The 23,821-nt window shown below is 41.1% G+C and overlaps 1 protein-coding gene across 1 annotated transcript in view; it reads left to right on the top strand.

Annotated features, from left to right (window-relative positions):
* Window positions 1-23,821, top strand: part of C7 (complement C7) — a 115,011-nt gene that overhangs the window by 50,613 nt on the left and 40,577 nt on the right. Inside the window, exons 9-10 of the mRNA XM_089687815.1 lie at window positions 4,584-4,697; window positions 9,710-9,876. Of these exons, the coding sequence (XP_089543941.1) occupies window positions 4,584-4,697; window positions 9,710-9,876 (281 nt within the window). The remainder of the gene's footprint in view (window positions 1-4,583; window positions 4,698-9,709; window positions 9,877-23,821) is intronic.

Genomic DNA, 23,821 nt, shown 5'->3' with positions numbered 1-23,821 from the left:
TTTTTAGTAACATGTTCCCATAGCTGCAGCTGTGCCCTGTGCCTCCCTTCCTCCCTCTGACAGATAGTACAGGTAGAGGTTTCCCTGTACTGTCTGTCAGATTTGAAAACAGTGCGGCTGTGTGGGGCTCGGCCCACGAGGCCATGTCACTCATTCACAGAGTCCTGTGAATGAGTGCCTGCAAGTCCCGGCAGTCTTAGCAGCTGTGGGCTTGTAGTTTTCAATGAACTGCCATGGTGCTGTGGAGCTCCGTGGTAGTTCATTGAAACTTCCTGTCAGTATATCTGCTTGCATCCTGTACGGCAAGCAGGAATTCTGACAGGTCTGCAGGAGACCTGCATGGCATCAGCAATCTACAGAACACTGGTGCAATGCTTTCCAGGCTCCCGCAGACAAAAATAACAAATGCACATTTTTTTACCTGCAAAAAAATGTGTATTTATTATTTTTTTTAAAAAGGTGAACTTATCCTTTAAGGAAGATGTAAAAAAAAAAGATTACAATGGGTGTATAAGAGAGCAGAAGGTTTAGAAGTTAGGGATGGGTATACATCAAGGAAAATCTAGAGTGGAGTTTGAACCAAACACCATCCAAACTATCTTTCTACTTTTGAAAAGAGCAAGGAAGGATAAAGCCAGCCATATATGGTTCGAATCCCTGCTAAACTGAATGAGATTTGAACCATGTATGGGCACGCTGAATGTACTCAAGTTGATTGATCAACTTGGGTACAACCAGCCCGTCAGATTTTACATGAGATTATTGCTAGCAGCTATTATAGCTGCTAGCAGTAATTTTTGCTCCCCCAACCTCCAGACAGGAGAATACAATGGCTCCGTGGGAGGGATTCCCCCATCAACACAGTGGTTGCAGGAAAGAAAATTGTTTCATCTATGGCCAACTTTAGAAGCTCTTGCAACTCTGTGTTACTACTTGTGTGTATTTGACAAGGAAAATATCCCTTTCTGTTTATTTGATGTATAAGAAGAAAGTGAGGAATAATCTCCCCTACAGGAGCACAGGCAACAATAACATGCATTTTATAGAAGTGTGGGGAAGGTTCAGAACCTCCGGCAGAATTATATTTTTGGTTTGTTGCTTTGTGAGAAAATATATAGTTTCAATTGCTAATATTCTGTAGAGAAAACGGTCGAAACAAAGTGAAGCTCTCCAGTGTATCCACTATTCTTCAAAAATAAATGTATCCAGGTGTAGTGTAAAGCTAAAGTTTAAGTATGGCTTTTTTGTATAATTACATCACAAAGTGTTCTCTGATTGGTCGAGGCAAAAATTGGACCAATGTAACTATGCAGAAAAACCATACCTAAACTTCAGCTTTAATTAATTGCTGTCCGTGTCCCCATGCGGGATATTTCACGATTTTCATTTAAGGTAATGGGTAGACATGGGCGTTTCATTGTGTGTGATTTGTTTCTCGAATTAAAACTATAATTTTCAGAGATTTGGATGTATATGAATCTCTAAATAGACTTAGTAATAAATGTCAATGAATCAGAAAAAAAGTTACAATGAAATTAACGAATGCCTTTGTTTCATTCGGATGACGTCACATGATGCAATAGTAGTTCAGGTCCATGGAGAAATGAATTCAATTTTCGAATTAGTTAGATAATTTAGACTCGAATGGATCTAAATTTTGTTCCATTCATTAATTTGGATCCACATGACTCCAGTCGATATTGTCCAGTCAGCTCATGGCATTTCTCTTGATGGGTTGGACTAGCGTCTGAAAATATCAAATCCTTCCGATTCGAATCCATCTGATTCGATAATATATCGAATGTATAGTAATCTTCAAATCCACCTGGACAAACAAATATATGAAACGAATGCTGAAGATATGAAATTAATTCCGAAAGCAAATCTGTTCAACATAACGAATATGACAAAACAAAATTCTTCAATGAACAAATGAACTCGAAATAAATATTTCCAGAGTCCACATGTCTAATGTGTCATAGATACCACATGCCTGTTGTTATCTGATCACAGGCATGTAGTCATCTTAAAGTAGTTCTAAAGGCTCAAGGTTTTTTACCTTCATGCCTTCCAATGTATGAAGGTAAAAAACCTTCTGTGTGCAGCAGTGCCCCCCGCCCCCTCAATACTTACCTGAGCCTCATCGAGAGGTATTATTTTCAGGTACTTATATAGCGTTTTCAATTTACACAGCGCGTTACATATATATTGTAAATTCACATCAGTCCCTAACCCTCAAGGGGCGTACAATCTAAAGTCCCTAACTTACATTCATATACTAGGGAGAATTTAGACAGGATCCAATTAACCTACTAGCATGTCTTTGCAGAGTGGGAGGAAACTGGATTACCTGGAGGAAACCCACACAGGCACAGGGAGAACATGCAAACTCCAGGCAGGTTGTCCGGGATCTCGGGTTTCTCCGCGGCGCACGGGTCTGCGCATGCACGGAATCCCGATGCGAACAAGCGTGCGGGCGCTAGGACATAGGCGCCCGCGGCAACAGTTATGGCTGCGCATGCGCACTCACGCACGCGGACGCGTGCCTGGCACCAATGACAGCGCAGGGCACACTATTTAAACCGCTCTTGCAATGCTCAAATTGCTGTATGGTCTTGTTCCCTGCTTATCCTGTTCCTGTGAGAGTATCTTGTTGTTGCTGAACCCAGCCTGATCCTGATTACTGCTGACCGTCTCCTGCCCTGACCCCTGGCTCATTTTGACTACTCTTCTGCCTGTTCCTGATTGTCTGACCTCCTGCTGCTGAACCTGGCTTGTGACCTGAGTATCCTCTGCCTGCTGCTCTGTTTCCGTTCTGCCTCTGTTACCTGTTACCTGTTGGTTATGTGTTATAGAAGACACTTGTAGTGATGAGGCAGAAGTCTGACTTTACTTGTGTGGCTTAAGTTACAAACAGACAGAGCACATTTCAGCAGACAGTGATAGCAGACATCTTGCTTTGAGATGAGAGAGAAGAGAGAACCAACAAGTTTTACACATATGCACAACTAATAACCTTAGTGTACAGTGCCATTTACTGGTCAAGTGATATTAACATACAATACTATATATAGTACATTATAGTACATGCTGTTGCATTCCCAACATTACCAACCCTGCCTGTCTGACACTGCTTCACAGTGTGTTCCGTCCATCCATCCTGCACGGATCCATCCATTACTGCCTAGGCCTGCTCTGCCTCTTCACATCGGTTTCTTATCCAGCTACGTGCCACTGGTGGTTCCCTCTACTACAGCTGGGTGTACCCAGGGGCCGCGACCTGGTCTCAGCCTGCTCCAAGTCCATCCCCACCGTCAGGGGCTCTGGTGAACAAGCAGACTAGGGCTTAGACTCCGCGCCCTGGGGAATCCCGGCCTGTGGATCCATAGAGCTACCGTCAGTAGGTATTTGACACAGGTGGTGCCGTGGCTGGGATTTAAACCAACAACCGTAGTGCTGCCAGGCAGAAGTGCTAACCATTTAGACACTGTGCTGAGATCCAGCAATGTGCACGACAGCCTCGGTTGTCCTGGGTCTCTGCCCCTCATTGGCTCAGACAAAAAGCGGGAGCCATTGGCTCCTGTTGCTGTCAATCACAGCCAGTCAGCCAATGAGGAGAGAGAGAGGGGGTGAAGTCAAACCACGGCTCTGTGTGTGAATGGACACACAGAGCAGCAGGTGCTCCCATAGCAAGCTGCTTGCTGTGGGGCACCCGGCAGGAAGGAGGGGCCAGGAGAGCCTGCGGGGAGACCAAGAAGAGGAGGATTTGGGCTGCTCTGTGCAAAACCACTGCACACAGCAGGTAAGTATAGACACGTTTGTTATTTTACAAAAAAAAAAATTACCTCTAGAATCACTGTAAACCTAGTACACACGATGAGAAAATCAGGCGAAAAAACATTTTCAGAGCAATTGTCAGATAATCTGATCATTAGTATACAGCTTTCAACAGCCAATCATGACAGTTCATATGAAATTATTCAAAGGGACAAGCATGAAAATTAGAAACTTAGTTGATGGACATTCCAGGTCAACAGCAGAAATCCAGATTTAGTCCAGATGTGGAAACAGGAAGGAAAGTCAGGGACTGAATTCTGGTCACAACAATGAAGCAAAGGATAGGGTATGTAGATGACAGCTTCACCATGCTAAAAAAAATCATACAGCGTAACCATTCAGGCTGGTAAAATCGTAGAAAAAAACTCATGAACATACACAGAAATACTTGGACACACACAGAAGCACATACCTACACAAAAGCAAGTCTACTGGGTTCTTCCAATGATCTTTCCAGGTCTGATACAGCTCCTTTTCAGAACTTTAGCAATGAAAAGGCAATTGTATAGCATGTTCTTCCATGTTCCTAGTACAGGATAAATAAATAAATATTGAGGCAGGTAAAAATACTCACCAAGCTGCATTAAAAAACACATAAATGGTGATAATCAATAAATGCATATAACTCAATACTCAAGGCGTAAAGGGGTGACTCTCATCCACAAAAGACATAGAATAGTTTCTGTTTTCTTTGTCTGATGTGAGTTTTTTTACTGATTTCTCTTCTGTGTTTCCTCTTTCCCCAGGTGTGACACTCAGTGATATGTCTAAATGTACTACATCCAAAGGAGGATTTTTTTTCTTTAGTTATTCCTCAACAGAGTGCAAAAGTACATCTGAAGTGATAAAATCATCATCTGGTGCGTATATGTATCAACACTTGGATCTGAGTTCCCATTTTTCCATATGCACATGAAATGCCTGATTTTTTGGCAGATACACGCATTTATCATGGGTTTATGGCACAGACAAAACATCCTTTCACAGCAATACTTTGGCTGCTTTCATGCTGCTCTGTTGCAAAAACATATTAAAAATGCATATGAGTTGAAGGACATGTGATTCAAAAAATGCAAAAGCAGATACGGTTTTTTATGCATTTTGCCACGTTTTAAAGTGTTTTCCATTGATCTCAATTGGGATGTGCGATTTTGGTGCAATTATTTTAACCCTTTCAAACATGTACAAAAAGTGATGCAAATAGGGCTTTTAAAAATGCAACTGACCCTCAACTGACTGGTATGAAGAGCTCTATAGGATTTAAAGGATACGTTTTAGATAAAAAAAAATAATAAATGCATATTTTTTTGCAGGGAAAAAAATGTGCATTTATTAATTTGGTCTGTGGGAGCCTGTAAAGCATTGCACCAGTGATCAGTAGATCGCTGATGCCATGCAGGTCTCCTGCAGACCTGTCAGAATATCTGATTGCTGTACGGGATGTATGGGATGTACGGCCAAGCAGATATTCCGTCAGGAAGCTTCAATGAACTACCACGGAGCTCCACAGCGCCGTGGTAGTTCATTGAAAACTACAATCCCACAGCCACTAAGGCTGTCGAGACTTGCAGTTCATTCATGAAGCCACGCACGTCCGTGCTGTTTTCAAATTTGACAGATAGTACAGGGAAACTTCTACCCATATTATCTGTCAGAAGGAGGGGGTGGGGGCAGCGAGTGGCTGCTGCTGTGATGGGAACATGTTACATGTTCTGCACTAAAACGGATGGAACATGTAACATGTTCCCAAAAGTGAAAGGTCCATTCATACTAAAGCAAGCTGTTGTGGTGCTCAAATGCATGCAGGTTATCTCAAATTGCAGCTCATTAATACATGATTTTGCAGTTCCGGGTAGAGTCCAACCCGCGTGGCCATTTGCGGCCTCAGCGGGTCCCGGCCGGTGATTGCATGACCATAGAATTGTCAGTTAAAGTAACTAACCGCCATATTGCAAAAAATTAGCCTGCTCAGGAAGGGGGGTAAATCCTTTGGAGGGCAAGTGGTTGGAAAAAAAGTGCATGGCCATTTTTTTGAAAATACATTGAACCACAACACACAGTATGCATGCTGTTGTGCACTATGGTGAACTGTGCATTGTGCTCTACTGCATAGTGCGTTGGGGTGCTATTCACATTGAATGGCACCACAACACAATGCAAACACAAAAAATACACTGGCATACATTGTGGCAATGCACACTAATGTGCACATTTTAGCTTGCGTTGCTCCAATGCACAAGTGTGAATGGACCCTAAAAAAAATCTGTACAGTTAAAAGTATAATCTGGGCCAAAAAAAAAAAAACTAACAACCTATCTGCCAAATGTCCTGTTATTCTGACATACCTGTAGTGCTCAGGGCCACACCATTGATTAAATACTATTTTTGGCAGTTTATCTTTGGGATTTGGGAGCACCATCTTTGTACAATTTATTTTAGAAATTTTGTGTATAGCCCTACAGAACAGACAGTGCATAGTCCATATATTCTTTTCTGCTTCACTGCAATAAGCAAACAGGAAACTATCTTACAGAGAAAAGACATAGAGTATACCATAGATGCAGCTACAAACTTATAAACACTGCCATCTATTGGTTGAAGAATATACTTCTACTGAATACTGATGTAGTTGTTGCACAAAATACATGAACACTGTACTTCAACATTTTTAAAGTACATCTGCAGTATTCCTAGCCCCACCCGCATAATGCAGTTCATATTGTAGTTTACCAATGTAGTATCAATATGTTGGTGACATAATTTCCCAGAACCATCCATTTGTTTCCCTGAACCAAATATCTACCCCCACTAGCATTAAATTTGAGGTGATATGGTTTGTAGTTTCTACATTGTTAATGGACTCTGTTATGATGTTCTTCTTCTTATGTGTTTATGTTATCAACCTGTTATGAAGCCGTAAGTAAAGGAACTATCTTGAAACCACAATTGCAGCAATTCTTGCTCTGGATAATCATTATTCAAGCAAAACACATTGTTTAAAGGCCTCTTAGCACCCTTTCATATTGTTCTATGTACTCCTGCTGACATTTTTCTGCTTTCTGGGGGTCTTCCGCATACATTTTTCTGTTCCTCACATGATCCCCTTAGCCTCTTTGCTGCCTATATTTTAAAGGAGCAGAGCAGGACTCTCCAATGCACCTACATTTTGCTCAGTCTTTAATCTAGCATGGTCTTGACTATTCAGAGAAATCCACAAGATGAAAGCTTACCTTTGTGGTGGTTATTGTAGGCCAAAATGAGCTGTACATCAAAAGCTCTGACAGCAAACAATGCTTCAAAAATAAATGTCAGACATGAGTATGCAGCTATTCTAAGGAGTGATTTATGATTAAATTGTGTATCTTGTCTGTAGCTCTGCTTTACTGAAAACATGTAAGTCAAGACTCTTGAAAGCCCTGACTAATAACAGACACTGCAAAGGCTCCTGTTATCCTTTTTTAGCCAGAATCATTTTTCCGTGTGCTCCTCTGATTCTGGGTTCACTTTGTTCCTAAAGCTTCATTCTCTGGACTCTGGAACTCACACCATCCACCAACTAATTCCCTGTTCAATGAGGACACCATTATTAGCCACATGTGTATCTCCCATTGTACAGGAGATGTCTGGTGCTGAAAGTGTATCCAAACACAAGAACAACAAAATGTAATATATTGCAGTTTACCAGACCTTAGGTATGGTGGCTGTATTCATGTTTTCAGTCTTTTATTCCTTTATTTTCACCTGGTGACCCTGCCAGTAGCACTTTGTGTCCTAGAGTGATGATGCTCTCTCACTATACTTTTTTCTATAGATGAATAGTGTCACCCTAGGACATGTAGGACCCCTTGGGTGCCCATGTTGGATCTTTAATTAATTTTTCCCTAGGGGTCTTCATCCTCTTCCTAGTAGTAGGTATAAAAGTCAGGGAGGGGAGAACCCAGGTTGTCATAATTGGTGGTAGTACAGTAAGGAAGAAAAAACTGAGGGTAGAGAATGTCTAGCACCCATGGGAATTTGAGGGCCTACATCTTCAATTATGTCGACTACCTCACATGTGCTTACCCCTTCTGACTTTTTCCCTTAAGTGGTTTTCTCAAAAGACTAGATCACTCCGTAAGAGAGAGAAAACTGAAGTGGGCAGAGTGTTGCACATAACCAACCATGTTTTATAGAACCATGACCTAATGGACTTCTGCAAATTATGTTGCTTTGAACTGCTAAATACCATGCTGTGCAGACGTTTATGAAGCCTGTTGTACTATTAAAGTAAAGTACCAGCAAGAAGTAAATTGTGCCTCGTGATTCCAGGGACCTATACCTGGGGAACAAGTCAGTGTGGACACTGGCTCAGGCAGGGGACCAGAGAAGGAGTGTCAGCAAAACCAGCAATGGTTACTAATCTCCTGTCTGGAACATGGATGACTAGCCTCTGACTAACCAGGCCTAGAACCATGGTACTGGGACCCCAGACAACTGTGTTGTATAGTGGTTGTTAAGTCCCCTTGCCAAAGGTCTTCTGGCTGTGGAGTGGGAGGTTTAGAGAATGTTTCCAAACCCCCTGACTGAAAGTGTTTTCATAAGCCCCCTAGCATGGGAACTTGTAGGCTATTTAGGTCTGGCTAGGTCTTCAGAACACCTTATGCCCCCATATCCATAGCAAGGTAGGAGGTGATCTGTAGTCTTCAGAGAATGCAAGGAACAATTCCGACTGATAACAGTCAGGAGTGGAGGGGAGCACAAGATGTTATTAGCTCTCTAGACTTCTGGTAGGATCAACGGGCATATTTTTGCAGTTATTGAACAGATATAACAAAACACTCAATTGTATAGTTCACAGACCAAGAGGGAATTAATAAAAGAAGTTCATTGTTAGGCATAACATACACTTTAATCTTATATTCAAGACAGTCAAGCTCAAAATAACAAAGGGAAACCAGGATCAGAGAAACACAGAAGAGGCTTTTCTGGCTAAAAAAGGTATAAATGGGCAACAAGTGATGCTTGCTGTTAGAAATGACTTCTAATTGTTGAAGCTTGTTAGCTGAAGGAATCATATAAGGCCATTTAAGACTTCGATATTTTAAAGTGATGCTATCAGTTGGACTGTTTTTGTTCTTCTTAGGGGTTATAATGAGCACGTCTAACAGCCACAAGTGCAAAGATGCTCTCATTATGGGCATCACTTGTGATAGATGGTTGATGGCCACTGTAAACACTATTCCACACAGGCAAATATTTGCCAACATCTGAATATCTTTCATTATCCCTAGTAGAAGTCAATCCTTTGCTGAGTGAAATGCTGCACAAACGCCATTTCTAGTGTTGGAGAAATGATAGAGCCAGACAGGTGCAGATAGGTAGGGAGCAACACCATATGATAATGTAAGTTGAATCGTAATGTTAAACCTGGCTATACACTAGTTGAATTTTGTTTGAAAATTTTCATTTTCAAAATGTTTGTGCAATTTTCTAATCATTAGTGGGGTCAAATCAGCTGGTTTTGACTGTAGTGATGAGAAAATTTGAAAGAGCAACATGGAATTTTTTCCACAATGAACACAGTAAATGTGTTTTTTGTTTAAGAAATTCAAACAAAAGTACATTTGAATGCCCATTCGTTAAATCTGTGATGGTTTTATCAAATGTACTGAGATTTTTCATATAGGCATTTGTATGAAAATACACCATTGTATGGCCAGCTCTACACTTGATTTACAATTCAGCACTTACTGGTCTGTCTCACATGACCCTAATTATAATTTTTGGTTTGTTAAAAGACAAAAAACAAAAAAACACTTCTTCTTTGCTGTATTCCAGCACACAACATGCACTGGCACACATGTGAATTGATTTTGTTGCTTGTCGTTTGAAGGTTCCAGTGACCAAGAGGTTCGTGGTCAGGCAGTTGTGAAAGGTGGGGAGCCAAAATTTATTGCTGGCCTCAGCTATTTCTCCATGAACAATCCTGCGGTAAATCAAAAGCGCTATGCAGACTGGGCCGGTTCTGTAACAAATCTTCCAACTGTTATTAAGTATAAGGTCAGTACTATTTGTATGCATTACCTCTCAACATAACGCAGTGCTCATATTAAGACATTATCTTTTATTGAATCAGGAGAACATCATTATTTAGGAAGCTCAGACAATATAATTTTTCAGGATAAATGTGGGTGAAAAGTAAAGATACAGTAACTATTGATGTATGGTCATTTTTAAAGGATGGGAAACATTGATAAATAACTTGTGGCTAGCTTAGGCAAATGAAATATTAATGGAGAGACCGAGAGACTTAAGAGTGATGAATGACAAGAAAGACTAATGAGGCACTGAAAAAATGAGTACGAGCGTGAGCAGGAGAGAATGAATTCATAAAATGCTGAGAATTGATAATTGACAGGACATGACTGACGAGGGATGAAAAAGGAGTGTGTATGACTTTACATTACTAAACAATTTAACTTCTTTGTGGACCATCAGAAACTACTGCTTTGGTAAACTTTATTACATTTAATTGTTTGTCGTGAGCCATACAAGTTTGCAAACTTTTACTGTTCATAAGTGTAGCGCCCTCCTGACTCCCGTGAAGACAGTATGGTATCTCCAAAGGGCAGGGAGCGAGCTAGCACTTTACCCCAGGGTTGAGTCCATGGCTAAAAAGGGGAGATTAGAACAGAAATTGGGCGGCAGTCACTTTAGAATATTTTTCAAAGTTTTAATGTTGAACTTGATAAGGAGTGAGAGAGGAGGATTAGGGGTATCAGATGCCACGCAGGTCACTTACAGACTCCTTGGATTCCAGAATACAGTCCAGCTTCACAGTGTCAGAACCTTTAAGCTGCCCCGGCAACACTGCAAGCACGTTTTCAGAGTCTAGTGTGTCCTCCAAGTGAGTCACTAGGCCCTTCTGAAAGACCAGCCTTCATCCTGACTTGGCTTGGCTTCCTCCATGCCAGGCAGGACAGCCTCAAGACCACTTCAAAGCAGTCAGTCCCCAGACAGGCTTCTGGGCCTAACACAAAGCTCTCTCCATAAGCACCTCCTCAGGCCTCAGCCTGAGGCAAGAAAGCGAGCACATGGTCTGCCATATATATATATATATATATATATATATCTTGTCGTAGAATGCACAAGTGGCCACAGAACCTTCTACTAGGCTATCTGGAAGAAATATAAATATTCATAACCCAGTCTAGTTGTACAATCTCATACTATGACCTGTGGTACCAGTGACACCTCCTGCCGACAGTGAGAAATGCACAACTCAACCAAGATTAGGGGGCTGCCAGATAAAGAAACTATACATTCAGTCTGAGCCAATATTATATGGCACCTTTTTCCCTGGTAACTTAAAGTGTTTTCTTAGCTGCTGGGACAAATAGTGAGACAGCCATCTTGGACAGGCTCAATAAAATATTATACTACAGCTAATTTAAGACATTAACCTACCAGCATGTCTCTGGGGTGTGGGAGGAAACCAGAATACCCGTAGGAAACCCACACAGGGAGAACATGTAAACTCATGTTACAAGGCAAAAGCTCGAACTAATAAGCCACTGTGCTGCCCTGTGCCAATCAGATCTGGACTTTTGAATGACCAAGCTTAAAGAAGAACTCCAGGATAGGCAAAAAATTACTCATTAGTACACCCCCCTACACAAAACACTAAATAGTTAATACATTTGTGACATTCCTTACCATTGAAGAGAAAAGTCTAACTGAATTTTCAGTCATCTCTGTAATTCAAAATATAACAACATTTGCTATGCCAAGGAGGAGGTGTAACAGCCAGGATTCCATCATATCCTCTCCTCTCTCTACAGCAAAAGGAAACTACAGTTCCCATCAATCTCTGGTAATTGCATTGAACGTGGGTGGGTACACTAGGCCGGTACATGTTAAATGTGTCTGAAAGTCTTGGTCCACCCACCACTGCAAGTGGGGTTGAATTACATCACTGCTTTCTGGAGAGAGAACTACAGAAGGGATGTGCCAAGACTTTACAAACAGGAAACCAAAAGAGAATTAACAGTTTGATTTGAAAATGAATAGGCTATTTCAGAGCAACTACTAAGTGCAGCAGAAGATGGATGACATATTCAGTGAAGGTAGGAAGTCAGCAACAAAGATGTTTTTGCCCGGATTTCTGTTTTAAGTTAATTTAATACAGGCAGGCTCTATTGATTGACTTCAGTACAACCAGCCTGTCGTTTTAATTTTGTGTGATTACTGCCACTGGCTATAGCCGGCAGCAGGAATCATTGTATTTTGATGTCGAAAAACGTCCCCCATCAACACTGATCATACATTAACTGCTTAATGTATGGCCAGCTTTAGGCCATGTACACACGATGAGAATATCGTACGAATGATCGTCCAGGTTTTTTTGCATGCTAGTTTCCATATCAAAGAGATTAATCAATTTACGAAAATTCTCGTACGACAGAACGGAATTTCGGACGTGATGTAATGTATCATATTGTATTTGTATTGTATTTTCAAATGAAAACTGTACTGATTAAATGAAAATCGTATGATCTGGTATCATACAAGGAAATTTTTGTGTTTGTCATTTGGATAATTGTTGATATTGTCATGATTGGCTGTCAAAAGCTGTGTACTAACGATGAGATTATCGTATGATTGCTTCGAAAGCGGTATTTTTCGCACAATTTTCTGATCATGTGTATGAGGCTTTAACTCATGGCAGTTGTAGACTTCTCCATACCAACCAGTTCATAAAAAAAATAGCAAGAAAATCCTTGATATATAATAAGTAAAAATGAAAGGACAATTCACTAGAGGAATCCTGTGAGCACAAAACAAATGCCCCAACATTTCTTCATGCTTTCAAAAGGGATCTAGTTTACAATGGGCTTATTCTTGTTCTAAAATTGCAATAAAAGCAGATGTCTTGTTTTTATACTGTCCAACTATATTGGGAAGGCACAATGTTACAGAAAAGACAATTGTGGCATCTGGGCTTCCTGATGTGAAGATTCTCTTACAATGATCCAAGTTGGTTGTCAATGTACATCAATATGTAAAGGATGCTCTGGTATTTCCTATTTTATGAAAACAAAATTAGGACAAGATATACATTAGGATATCCTAGCTCTTTTAGCAAAATCCCTCAGTAGGGCTGACTAGTAGAGTAGGACAGCATATAAAAACTGGTTTGAGGCTGGGTAAGAATCCACTAACTTCTATGGAGCGAAGACATTTTTTTAAAGAACTGTTTTCTGCATTGTAAATACACAATTGTTGGCAATGTTTTGTGCATGCGTCACTGAAGGCCATTTCCATCTGGACCCTTCCACAAATCACATATCCTTTAAATTATCTTTTTATAAGTTTTGTCCACTGGTGAGACCAGCAGTATTTGTCCGTAGTTCTCCCAAGGATAAAAAAATTACTTGGAAGCCTTTGGTTCTTTGAAAAATGCTGGAGTGGACTGCATGCCAGCCTTGGCCTGTGCCACATGGCTAACAGAAATGCATTTCTTAATTATGAGTGAATATAACATGATCTAGGTAGAGCTGAGAGGGCGTAGGGATATTAAACATCAAAATAAATCATGCTTCCAGAATAAACATCATAAATTATACAATTTGGCACAAATGATTTTTGTTGGAGTGTTATGGCCACAGCTTTCATTAAATGACACGATAATAAAAAATAATATAATTTAGACACCAATTGTTAAATGCATACATAAATTCTAATTATGAAAGCCAGGTCCTTGGCAGTGCCACCCGATGTCAAGTTCCATTGTAAACCTGTACTGGCTACCAGCCATTCACAACCAGCTTGTTAGGTATACATCAGTCATTCAGATGTGTATAATATAGCCAAAAATAAAAAAGACATTTTCTGGATAGGTGGATGAATAAACAAATTGAATCTACATCATGTAGTTTCCATAAAATGTATCAAGATCAGCATCAATGAAAATATATATGGATGAAGACATGTCATACAGCACTGCCTAAATGAAGGTCCAGAGAAGAATAATACAGAAAGAAAAAAACTGGTCTATATTGGTGATGCAGTCATATCAGTCTTACAGTATATTGCATAGACACGCATTAGGCATATCCTATATTTGTGAAGATCCAAAATCTAACAGATGTAGTACACACCTACTACCCAAAGGAGTGCCAAGCACTCTATCGGTATTGTCTGAAAGTGTGGCTGTACTAAAAATTAGTAGATAGTGAAAGAAGAAAAGCAGGTAAAGAAGGGTTGGGGCAAAAAAACCCTCAGAGGGGGGAAGGGAAGGAAATAATGCAGAAAGGGAAAGGAGGTAAGTGTAGGAGTTCCATATTCTCCCACTTTTTGTGGAGAGTGGTTTCTGTGATAGAAGATGTGAAAAAGATGTGTGCCCTATAGAATAAACCTTAGTGATTAATTCCTTAATGAACATCACATAATCATACATATTTGTGAGCCTTAAGGCTAAACCACCAGTCTAAACATTACCAATGATCTTACTTTTCTGGCAACATCAAAGACACTCCAATGCTGTGATGGGGGACTCACAAGTCACCCATCCTCTTCCCATACTTCAGTACTTCAAGTGTATGGACCACATATCATAGCCATAACCACACTGCTACAAAGAGGGTGAGCGGGTTGGCTAACTTGCTCACCTTTGTCTGCTCCCCTCAGGGCCGGAACAAGGGATGGGCAGGAGGGGCATCTACCTGGGCTCAGTGGTATCATATGAATTGGGGGGGGGGGGGCGCTGCATGGAGAGTTTTTACCTACAAGCTGACAGGAGTAGTGACAGCAGGTTCAGGTCAGATTAGCTCTGGAGAAGACAATCAGATCTGAAGAGAAGGAGCTGGGGGAGACGTATGGGTTGTGTTCTCTCCCCCTTTCCCATCCAGCTCCTCCCCCCTGCCAATGGAGCTCTCCTGGTTCGGGACTGTTGGTTTACCACTATGCAGTGTTTGATTACCCGGTCCATCTCCTCCCAGCAAAGGATGTGTGTAGGGGGCGAGTAAGCAAACACCACACAGTGGAGTTTTGAAAGCCAGTGGCGCATCTAGTGCAGGGCCCCATGATGAGATCCCAAAGCTCTGAGGCAGGCAATATCTTCCCCTAGGCTCCTCCTCAACTCTGACGTGTCAAGACAAGAAGGAGCATGGGAGGAAGGACGTTTCACAGGTATTAGCCATGTTGTATCTGAGTTCTGTGTGTATGAGGAAGGGGAGCATTGCACTAGGGACATGGGCATGGAGGAGGGAGTAGCAAACACTTGTGCTGGGGATGAGAGTGTTAGTGCTAGGAAGAGGTTTAGGGGGGCATATGTGCAATAAGGGGGGGATAAAGGGGAGAGGATTTATACTGGGATTAAGAATTTGTCGGGTGGCAGTAGTGGGAGGAGAGGATTTGTGCTGAGGGGCTATTTTGGGAGATTTGTTCTGGGAGAGGGGATTTGGAGGGGGGAGAGGATTTATGCTCAGAGGGGAAATTTGAGGGGCAGAGGATTTGTGCTAGGAGGGGGAATTTGGGGAAGAAGAGGATTTGAACTGGGAGGGGGGGTCCCTTGGGGAGATTTGTGCTGGGGTGAAGATTTCAGTAGGGGGGGGATTTTATTTAAAATTTGGCTTGCAAAGGATGTTGATGCTTAGGGGGTAAGTGTGCAGATAACTGATTTTTTTTTTAGGGAGTGATAGAGGATTTGTGCTGACATATAATGCTCATACATTTTTTTTTGGGGGGGTGTCATTTGGCACTAGAATGCCTTGCCCAGGCACTTGCTCCCTCTTAAGGTCTCCCTTAGTTATAACCACCTCCTCCCTGCTCCATATGTCATAACCTCAAACTCTTCCCCACCCATACTTAACCCCTTCCCTACCTTCCAGCCCACCCTGTGATGTACCCTTTCTCCTGTGTGCTCAGGGCAGCCCTTTCTCTGCACATGACAATGGTCTCACGTATCCTTCTTGTGTTCTCATTCCCTTTCTGCTGAACTATTTCCAGAATAAATTATTTATGTAGTGAACGAGGAGTTTTTTATGTGGGATTCAAGAGCAGTGGAGACAATGGAAGATATTTTAAGCCATACACCATCATGCGTGCCTTCACTCCAGCAAGCGGCATATGACAGTACCATTTATCATGCCTTGCACAGCCAGACATTTCAACACCTTTTGCATTTGGGAATATTGGAGACGAAAAGTAATTAGGGATCTGACAGAAATAGTGATGACCTTTCTGTGTGATCAATGATATTGCTTGAAATATGTTTATCGATGTTATTATCATTCCATTCACATCTCTTGCACATCACTTTCTTGTCTCGTTGAGCCTGATGTAATCTGTGAATGGTTCAGGCCTGACAATGATTTTTAGTGACTTGATTCAGTCACCCTTGCCTCAGTTAAAGGGAAACCATACAACCGTGTCAGTGAGTACATGATTCAGGTTATCACTTTACACCTTTACTGCATAGAACTTGTTAATGTACCATTCATATTTTATGTGCTTTATTGGTCATATTTTTATGATAGCATTTTTACATATACTGTAGATTTAAAGCATTCCCTCTAGTGGCTGTCTTTATATTAGTATGTGTGATCAGCATCCCAGCTGAAAGACTGCCAAGGTAAAATCAGTTACAGGATAGGTAACCCAGAGATTGTGGTATATTTTGTAATTTTAGTAATTTATTAGTCTGATGCATAGATTGGCAATGAGGTTAGAGACGTGGTGAATCACATTCTCTATACTGAACAAGAAGAAAATGCAGCAAGCAGCACTACTGTGACTACAGTCAATGGCAGCACGTATAGAGCTCATATTTATAGGAAGTTTTTGTGCAAATGAGCCTCACTGAGCAAAACCTTTCCAGGTTAGAATTACAGGCTCTGGAGTACAAAACGTTACCCAGAAGGCTTATTCTGTAATTGATTTTATCACACTAGCTGATTAGCAATTATGCAGAATGCACTCCCTGACCAACAGATGGCCACAAGATGTAGCAAGTTCTCTATAACAAAATCAGATCATTAAATATGACATGACAAGTGTTCAAATGTAAAATCCATGCCAAGTTCATTTCAGCTAGATTAATTACAGAAACGGAGGTATAGAAAACATATAATAGTCCCTCACTGAAGGACTTTACAGTAATGCTCTTTAACCACTTGCCCTCCGGATGATTTTCCCCCCTTCATGACCTGGCCATTTTTTTGCTATGTGGCACTACGCTACTTTAACTGACAATTGCGTAGTCATGCAAAAACTGTACCCAAATGAAATTTGTATAATTTTTTTTCAAACAAATAGAGCTTTCTATTGGTGGTATTTGATTACCACTGGGGTTTTTTATGTCTTTTATTATATAAACAAAAAAACTGAAAATTTTGAAAAGAAAATAATGTTTTTTACTTTTTGCCATAAAACCGATCCAATTAAAAAAAAATTATTTATACATTTAGGCCAAAATGAATTCTGCTACATGTTTTTGGTGAAATAAAATCCCAAAAAGTGCATATTAATTGGTTTGTGTGAAAGTTATATAAATATACTGGAATATTTGTTTATTTATTTTTTTTACTATTAATGGCAGTGATCAGTGACTTATAGAGGAACTGTATTAGTACTGTGGGTACTGACATTGAGTGGGAACTGACTAACTGCCACTGACATCACCAGTGACACTAATACAGTGATCAGTGCTAATATTATGTACTGACAATATACTAATGATACTGGGTAGGAAGGGGTTAACGTCTGGGGCAATCAAAGGGTTACCTGTGTGCCTAGGAAGTGTTAATGTGTGTATTGTGTGCTGATTTTACTAAGGGATCTTCCTGCTTAGCAGGGAATTAAAAAAAACAACAAAATTGTCTGTGTCCTATAGAGCAGCCTTTCTCAACCAGGGTGCCCAGGCACTCTAGGGTGCCTTCAGGCTTCTTCAGGGGTGCCTTGGCAAAATGCCCAAAAATTGTATACAAGCCAGCAGGAGGATCAATCCTGCCTTTTAGTACACAAAGCCACAGGTTTTCATTGTGCACTTTTATAACCTTCTAGCTGCCAGCATCCTAATAACCAATGACATCATCAGTTGATAAGAAGGACGTCGGGTGCATGCACATCATCCTTGTTTGGCCCTCCCCTGTCCCTCTCCATCAGCACTGGGGTGACATTAGCAGAGTGAGGGAGAGAAAATGAGAGGGACACACTGGAATACTAGTCAGTACCATTGTGCAAAGGTGTATTTGCTTTGGAAGAATAAATCACCTCTAATGTTGGGTGTACTGGATGTGTGTAGAATAGGTTTTTACATTTTAGATTGGGGTGCCTTGAGATTGTGCAGAATTTTAAAGGGTGCCTTAAGATTATTCATAAGTGCCTTGAGATTATTCATAATTTTAAAGGGTGCCTTGTGATTATTCATAAGAGTGCTTTGAGATTAGTCATCATTTTAAATAGTGCCTTGAGATTATTCATAAGAGTGCCTTGAGATTATTCATGATTTTAAAGGGTGCCTTGAGGTTATTCATAAGAGTGCCTTGAAATTTTACATAAGAGTGCCTTGAGATTATTCATAAGAGTGCTTTGAGATTAGTCATCATTTTAAATACTGCCTCGAGATTATTCATCATTTTAAAGAGTGCCTCGAGATTATTCATAAGAGTGCCTTGAGATTATTCATCATTTTAAAGAGTGCCTTGGGATTATTCATAAGAGTGCCTCGAGATTATTCATAAGAGTGCCGTGAGATTATTCATCATTTTAAAGAGTGCCTTGGGATTATTCATAAGAGTGCCTTGAGATTATTCATAAAGTGCCTTGAGATTATTCATCATTTTAAAGGGTGCCTTGAGATTATTCATCATTTTAAAGGGTGCCTTGAGATTATTCATAAACGTGCCTTGAGATTATTCATGATTTTAAAGAGTACTTTAAGATTATTCATCATTTTAAAGAGTACCTTGAGTGAACAAATCTTGAGAAACACTGCTATAGAGAGCTCTGTAAAGTTTACCATCACAGAGCTCTGTTCGTGAATCACTGAGCTGATCAGTGGGTCCCAGCAGTCAATCATTGGCTGGGACCCACTAATCGGCTCGTGCTGTGACTAATCACAGCACAGCCGAGTTGGCAGGCGCGTACTTACTGGGTACGTTATCCAGCGCAGCAGAGCCGCTCTGCCACCATACACTTGTTGGACATGCTCTCCCAAAACAATAGACAATAATAAGAATTTAGGGCTAGGTTTACACTATTGTAGGTGGTTGAGGGTGTGGAAATCACAACTGTTCCCGCACCTGCAACCTCCCGCAACCAAAATGTGCTGCTCTTTAAAAACACACAGAGATGCCATTCATTCCTAATGGCACCCACATGCATCTAAAAATGCATTTGCAGGTGTGGGAATTTCCTGGCCGATGCGTTTTCAAAATGCTGCACGTATTTTTTTCCTGTGTGGAATGAAGGCACAGCAGCCCATTCCAATGAATGGGTTGCCATGCCTGTGCAAATGCGTCCCACAAAGCCACAATAGTGTGAACCTCTGCACTAGATAGCCATTTGCTAATATATGAATGAAAACAATATTAGGGGAGCTCACTAAAATGTATATGTTGCGTACCCTAAAAAATGCATTTAACAAAGTATGCATTCCAAGTACAGAATGTAATTAGAGACAACCAATAGAATGAAAAACATGTGACAAGGTAAACAAAGTAGTAGAAACGTTCACATAAAAAAGTCCAACTCCAGTTCATTTTCATTGTGACCAGTATAAAATGTGCCAACTTCAGTAATCTGCCACAAATCCAAGGCTATTACCAGCCAAAGAACACCCCCCTTTAAGGTTTTCCACAAGATTTTGGAGTTTATCTGTGGAAATGTGTCCCCTTTCAGCCAAAAGAACATTTTGGAAGTCATGTGCTGATGTTGAATGAGAAGACCTGACTTACAATTGACATCCCAATTCACCCTAAAGGTACAATAGTCACTACCATCCAGCCACCCTTAACCACTTTATAATAGTAATGGCGGCGATAAGCGACTTATAGAGGGACTGCGGTGGGCATTCTGACACTGGGTGGGAACTGACTGTCACTGACACTAATACATTGATCAGCGCTAATAAAAAGCACTGATACTGTACTAATGACACTGGGCAGGAAGGGGTTAACATGTGGGGCGATCAAAGGGTTAACTGTGTGCTGTGTTGTGTTTTACAGTGTGCTGTGTGTGTGCTTTACTATGTAAGCACATTGCTTTGTATTGCTCTGTAAGCAACGTGTAGGAGCTGACATGGGAGAGATCTGTATTGTTTACATACGGCGATTGCCAGGTGTCGGCGGGGAAGCACCGGCCAGGCCCCGATGATCGACAGGTGATGCCAGCAATGCTGTGTGCGTCTCCTACCTGGGAATGCAAAATCACTTGTGTGTGTGTGTGTGATTTTGCACAGCCCTGTCACCCTATAGCAGTATTTCTTCTATAGGGCGGTGGGATAGAGGTTATAGGTGGTTTTTTACCCTAATGCATTCTCTGCATTAAAGTGGAACTTTAGTCAGAAAATTAGGTCCTGTTAGACCTCTTCAGGCTAGCCCCTTTTGCAGGTATAGCTATGTAAAACATTACAAATGTCCAAACTGTTTAAAATCCATTAATACACTGCCTCACCCCCTGCACATGCTCAGTTGCTCTCTATTTTTGGCACTGTGCCGAAACTTTAGAGGCCAATCTGCTGTCTTCCTAAATATTTAATGCTGCTCAGGGGCTCTGGGCTTCAGAAAAATGGCGGCCACCAGCAAGAAGAAACAGGAACAATGCTAAAGGCAATTTACAGTATACACTAATTTTGGCAGCAGAATTATCGATGTGGAATGTATGTTCCCTTTCTAAAGAACATTATTTTTTATCAAGTTGTTATGGGTAAAGTTGCACGTTAAAGTGTTACTAAACCCACAACAGTAAAATCAGTCTGTATATGCAGTAAGGCATGCTTGCAGTATTCACTGTGGAACCTAAGGGGTTAATCCTCTGTATTGTGTAAAAATGCTGTTTGATCCTGACTTCTCTGATCCTCCCCTTCTTCCAGTGTCCCCCTCTTATCGCCTGATAAGACATATCGTGCTGAGTCACTCTGCACATGCTCAGTTTGGTGTGTATTACTAGAGAGATTATTTTTTCCTTGGGAGAGTGCATGTGATGAGCACAGGGCCAATCAGCACTGTCCAGACAGAGGTCAGGGGTTCTGCATCCTCCTAGAGAAAACTCCTCCTACAAGCTTTAACCAGTGCTCTGCTGGACACTGATAGAAGTCACAAGACTGCTCTAACTGATGATGAAAAAAAGTATTTAGCAGTTTATATTTACTAAAATAATAGCATTTCCATGTTCTGTGTACTGTGGAAGACCGGATATAGTGAATGCAGGGTCCGGGGAGACCAGATATAGTGAATGCAGGGTCCGGGGAGACCAGATATAGTGAATGCAGGGTTCCGGGGAGACCAGATATAGTGAATGCAGGGTCCGGGGAGACCAGATATAGTGAATGCAGGGTCCAGGGAGACCAGATATAGTGACTGCAGGGTCTGGGGAGACCAGATATAGTGAATGCAGGGTCCGGGGAGACCAGATATAGTGAATGCAGGGTCCAGGGAGACCATATATAGTGAATGCAGGGTCCGGGGAGACCAGATATAGTGAATGCAGGGTCCAGAGAGACCAGATATAGTGAATGCAGGGTCCGGGGAGACCAGATATAGTGAATGCAGGGTCCAGGGAGACCAGATATAGTGAATGCAGGGTCTGGGGAAACCAGATATAGTGAATGCAGGGTTCGGGGAGACCAGATATAGTGAATGCAGGGTCCGGGGAGACCAGATATAGTGAATGCAGGGTCCAGGGAGACCAGATATAGTGAATGCAGGGTCCGGGGAGACCAGATATAGTGAATGCGGGGTCCGGGGAGACCAGATATAGTGAATGCAGGGTCCTGGGTTTAGTTACACTTTAAGCTAAATAACCCTTCCAGTGTCTGTGTCTCCCCCTCATCCCTGAACTCTTTCCTGTCACAACTTTTAATCCAGTGCTATCCTAGAGCCCCACGCTTCTCTCTTCTTGCATTAAAGAGCACAATGGCAACCATTGACAATCCTGTAAGGAGAGAACGGGGGGGGGGGGGCTACACTGTTTTTGTCTATGGATGCACACAGACAGCTTGCTGTGGGGGCTCTCGGAAGAGAGGAGAAGCCCAGAGTGCCGGCGAGGTACATCAGAAGAGGTTTGGGACCACCTTGTGCACTACCATTGCACAGAGCCACTAAGTATAACGTGTTTATTATTTTAATTTACACTGAAAAACTGGAGGTTTACAATCCCTTTAGGCTGGCCATACACTATTAAATTTTCCGGCAATTCACAGGAATCAGCCAAAATTCTAAACATTGGTTGTCCTGCTGGCATCACCTGGATAGACAAACCTTTATAGAAGAATTGAAGGAGTGGATGGAAAACTGTTGGCCAAATAGTGAATGTATGCAATGAGATGAAGTCACTATTTTAGTATTCTGACAGCTGCCCAAACACAAAAGCCGGAAAGGAAGATTCGTATGTCCACGTTGTTTATTGTGGTCGGGGAAACTGAGTGTGTATGGCTAGCTTTAAAAGCCCATATCTCATGGACTTCCGATTCGCTTGGACTAAGCTGTACCTTCTTTAACTTCTGTTCCCATCCTGCTGAACTAGTGTGTATGTATTTTATTTCTAAAAATGCATTTAGATATATTGTTGTAACTTTGCCTTCACTAGCTGGAAAGTTGTTCGTAAAATTTGTCAGCTTGTATTTTGGCGCATCTGTCTTGACATATGGTGCTGATGAGTTCATCTGTGGAAGGCAGATATGATTGTCAGTTTCCTTCTTAAGGACAATCACAACAAAGTGAGATGCTGCAAGGTGATGGATTTCTTGGTAAATCATTAAAAATAAAAATAGCAGTAAATCTTTGAAGGAGTTGCGTAGGCAATATGTAAAAACAATCTCAGTAAAAGGCAGAGAGCTAGTCCCTGTCCAGCACTACCTAAGAAAGTAAAGACTGAATGTTTAATGAGAAAAAATGTTTACCACTGTGTATAATCATTAATTTCCCTCTGCACGTGTTACTAACATTTTGAAAATATTCACAAGTGGAGATTTAGTCAGAAAATTATGTCCTGCTAGATCCCTACAAGCTGGCCCCTTTAACAGGTATAGATAGGGATACGGATATAGGTATCTATTTATTAAAAAAAATGCTGTGTGATTGTAATAACATTTTTGCAAACGCCACAAATAATACCATTGCAATGTTTTCTTACAGTAATATATATATATATATACATACATACATACACAGTTGTGTTCAAAATAATAGCAGTCAGACATCACTAACCTGATCAATCACTGTTTTTTGTAGAAATGATATTTCTACATGGCAAATAATTTACTAGCAGGTGTAGTAGAGTAATAGAAATCCAACAGACCCAACAGTCATGACATGCATGCTGCTGATTCTGTGTAATTGAATCACTAATTGAAAGGGGCATGTTCAAAATAATAGCAGTGTGGAGTTCTATTAGTGAGGTCATTCATTCTTTGAAAAACAGGTGGCAATTACTGCCCTTATTTAAGGAAGGAAGGCAGCAAATGTTGTACATGCTGGTTACAGTGCATTTCTCTCTGAAATTCTGAGGAAAATGGGTCGTTCCAGACATTGTTCAGAAGAACAGTGTACCTTGATTAAAAAGTTGATTGGAGAGGGGAAAACATATAAAGAAGTGCAGAAAATGATAGGCTGCTCAGCTAAAATGATCACAAATGCTTTAAAATGGCAACCAAAACCTGAAAGACGTGGAAGAAAGCGAAAAACTACCATTCGAATGGATAGAAGAATAGCCAAAATGGCAAGGACTCAGCCAACAATCAGCTCCAGGAAGATCAAAGAAGGTCTAAGGTTACCCGTGAGTA

The sequence above is a fragment of the Staurois parvus genome, unplaced genomic scaffold (assembly GCF_062004578.1).
Source record: "Staurois parvus isolate SC_StPar_1 unplaced genomic scaffold, SC_StPar_1.0 ptg000438l, whole genome shotgun sequence".
Taxonomy (NCBI): domain Eukaryota; kingdom Metazoa; phylum Chordata; class Amphibia; order Anura; family Ranidae; genus Staurois; species Staurois parvus.
This window is presented reverse-complemented; position numbering and strand designations above follow the sequence as displayed.